The 3,365-nt window shown below is 32.9% G+C and overlaps 1 protein-coding gene across 2 annotated transcripts; it reads left to right on the top strand.

Annotated features, from left to right (window-relative positions):
* The first annotated feature begins 706 nt into the window (after nucleotides 1–706).
* On the top strand, nucleotides 707–2,778 carry LOC145166994 (putative B3 domain-containing protein Os03g0621600). Of its 2 annotated transcripts, XM_079086065.1 has the most exons (4): nucleotides 707–849; nucleotides 1,067–1,141; nucleotides 1,229–1,726; nucleotides 2,341–2,778. In XM_079086065.1, the coding sequence occupies exons 2-4, from the start codon at nucleotides 1,073–1,075 to the stop codon at nucleotides 2,611–2,613; spliced, it is 840 nt and encodes a 279-aa protein (XP_078942191.1). In that variant the 5' UTR covers nucleotides 707–849; nucleotides 1,067–1,072; the 3' UTR covers nucleotides 2,614–2,778. The 2 variants fall into 2 exon arrangements, with proteins under 2 accessions (XP_078942191.1, XP_078942190.1); XM_079086064.1 differs by lacking the exon at nucleotides 707–849 and having other exon boundaries at nucleotides 979–1,141.
* Nucleotides 2,779–3,365: the final 587 nt, after the last annotated feature.

Consider the following 3,365-nt stretch of genomic DNA (forward strand, 5'->3'; position numbering starts at 1 on the left):
CAACAAGCGTTTCATATGATAAATACACAATCATATTATATATGTACGGTGTACATGGAGATTTCCAGAGGGTGACATAAACTCAAGGTTCTAAAAAGCTCGCTATAGCGCACCATGACTCCAAGGGTTGTACATTCCGCTAAACTTTACAAAAAACGCGTCTTAACTCATATATGTGTATAAAATTGAATAGTAGTTGAAAATACATATAAAAAATATTAATTATATACAAAATTGCCGCCTGAAATCACGTCTTACAAACGTCATGGCTCGCCAAGGCTCAGAAAAGCTTGAGGCTTGACATTTTTGCCAAGTCACGTCTTATATTATTTAGAACCTTGCATAAACTTTATTCTTCAAGACTATGAAATCGATGTAAAATAAGTGTTGGTTTTTAGTATGTGTTTTGGTTTAAATGATCCCCAAACTTTTTGTTTTTGTTTTTTTGTTTTTTTTTTTTTTTTTTTTTTGACTTTATGAGGGTTATAAGGTGAGTTTTGTTAGGTTCAAAATGGTTACATGTCACATGACATATCCGTGTATTAAAGGTTAAAAAGACTAAAAAGCATGCCATAACTCATAACTTATTGTATACCTTATAAAATCATAAAATAACTTTAGACACTGATTGACATTATAAAACATTATATAAGCGTTTGTGTCATTCCCCAAAGTAAAATTATAATTTACAATGCGCCACATAATAATTTTGTAACTTAATCTTTCATTTGATTTTTATATTAACATTTACCGTCCCTTCTAGGCTTCTACAACCCACCAATCAAAAAAATTCAGAGAGGGACTCCGCCACCGGTACCTCCTCCTTCCGCCACCGGACTGCTTCATTAGGTAAGTTGCCTTTTATCCCCTTATGACAACTATTTCAGCTTATCCAACAATAACTAAACATTAAAGGTATAAAAAAAATGAAAATAAAAGAGCAGCTGTTCAGTCAAGAACATTAAACCCAACCGTATATTTAAGTCTAAAAGGCTAAAACTCTGAATTCAGAGTAATTTTTATGGGGTTGGCTAACATCCCTGATGCTTCTTTATTCTTTGTTCAGTCAATAATGAATTTTAGCAATGGAGATAAAGCTTCCTTCTTCAAGATATTACTAAATGACTCGGTAGACTACCTTGTGAGTCCATCTCTTTCCTTCTCTCTCACACACCATTTTCGTTGCTTGTAATCACACATACCTTCAGTTATTCGTCATATTTTGCAGACATTGCCGACTGCTTTTGCGAAAAAGTTTTTGGAAAAGGGCAACAACAAGAAACAGACACTTGTTCTCAAACCCAAATCAGCTGTCAAATGGATTGTGAAATACTCAAAGAACGAAGACAAACACTACTTTAAGGATGGATGGCTCAAATTCGTTAAGGACAATCTTCTTCAAGTGGGCGACTTTCTTGTCTTCTGGCTTCTCTCTGCTTCTCCAAACTCAACCTTTCAGGTCTTCTTCTATGCACCGAATGGTTGTCTCAAACACCCAGTTAGTTCTTCACGTAGTTTCCGTTCGATACTGCCGACTGCCGATCGCCGCCTATTGTTGGTGGACAAAGTGACAGCTGAGGTGATGCATGGAGGTGCAGGTGATGGGATGATACGCTGCGTGAAAGAAGAAACCAGTAATAATCATGACGATGACGATGATGATTCCCTGCAAAAGGTGCACAAGTCGATAAGGAAGGTTCTCCGGAAATCCTACCTTCATCAATTGGTAATTAATTAATTAATTAATTAATGCATTTTTAATCGAAAAAAAAAATCCAACATACTTGCACTGTTTTTTTAAAATACACAGAAGACATTGTTTTTACTATTTAATATAACATACTATCATTTTTTTATGATATTTATGTAAAATTTATGTAATATCTAAGGTGATACTTAAATAAAAATATAGAAAATAAATATATAATACATTGAAAAATATATACTATTTAGCAAGAATTAATAAAATAGAGCAAACATGTTGAATTTATTATTATTATTATTATTATTATTATTATTATTATTTTGCATTTAGCCTTTATTGTATAATAAGATTAATTGCAAAAAAATGCAAAACAGTTTCACAAGTTTATCAATCACTGAAACATATTTTTATCAACTGTATTTAATATAACAAAGTTATCAACTTTTAACCATCTTCTACAAAAGTTTACATAAAACGGTAAGTTTTTGTTAGTATATAAAATGTTTAAAAAGTACCTATGAATTAATCTGAAAGTATATATACTTCAATTTTTTTTTTTCAATTACCCCTTAGTTATGTAATTAGTAATATGTTTTCTTGGAGAATTTAATGGAATGTATGTATATGTACGGCAGCCGATGACAATGACTTTTTGGAAAGCCACCAGACTGAATAGGTACGACAGTGTGCGTCTGAGGACCAACGAAGGGAAGATCTGGAAAGTGGGGGTAAGTAAGTACGGAAAGATAAACTTCCCAAACCTAACAAGAGGATGGTACGATTTCTGGAAGGGTAATGACATAAAGAAGTGTAATACACTTCAGTTTACTCATGTGAAAGGCAACCTGCTTCATGTGCATGTGATCAAGAGGCACAAAGGAAGAACCATCAACAAGAAAAGATCGTAATCATGAAGTTGAAGAATCAATCTTAGAATTTGAACTTACTTCGATGTGTTTTTGAACTTTATTATCTATTTAACTAGAAAGTTGGACGCTAGAATTAATTTCAAAGATGTTTGCCTTGTTATGGGAAATTTTGTTCGGTGGACTTTAGTTAATCCCAAAGACTTATTGGACTATCAAATGGCCATTGATTCGAGCACATGCACTTAATCGATCAAATTATTGATTCGAGCACATGCACTTCAGCACTCAATGAATCAAATTGTTGTATACCAAGGAAAAAACTTGTGTACTCCTATCTATTAATTATCTTAGACAAAAGGTCTATGTGGTTTCTCATATATAATCCTTAATTTTAAAAAACTTTATAGAATGTTTTTCAATTTATATAATAGTTGTCTCGCACCCTATCTAAAAAAAAACTTTTATATCATTTTCTTGTTATAATTAATTTTAACTAAACCTTAAAAAAAAAACAAAATAAATAATGGCTCTCTCTCTCTCTCTCTCTCTCTCTCTCTCTCTCTCTCTCTCTCTCTCTCTCTCAAATGCAAGAGCCAAACAGTCTTTTGTTGCTCCTTCACATATTTGACCCCATTGTCGTTGATTTGTTGCTGACCTCGTATCATCCACGCCGAAGTTCATAAACTCCTGTAATTTCCCTCAGCCGCCATAAGCAAAAAACTAATCCATCGATTTTGAACTAAAAATTAGAACCAAAATCTAGAGTCGTTTTCTATGAGAAGATGATAGGT

The sequence above is a fragment of the Lactuca virosa genome, chromosome 3 (genome assembly GCF_052849685.1).
Source record: "Lactuca virosa cultivar CGN04683 chromosome 3, Lactuca_virosa_CGN04683_v6, whole genome shotgun sequence".
Lineage (NCBI taxonomy): Eukaryota > Viridiplantae > Streptophyta > Magnoliopsida > Asterales > Asteraceae > Lactuca > Lactuca virosa.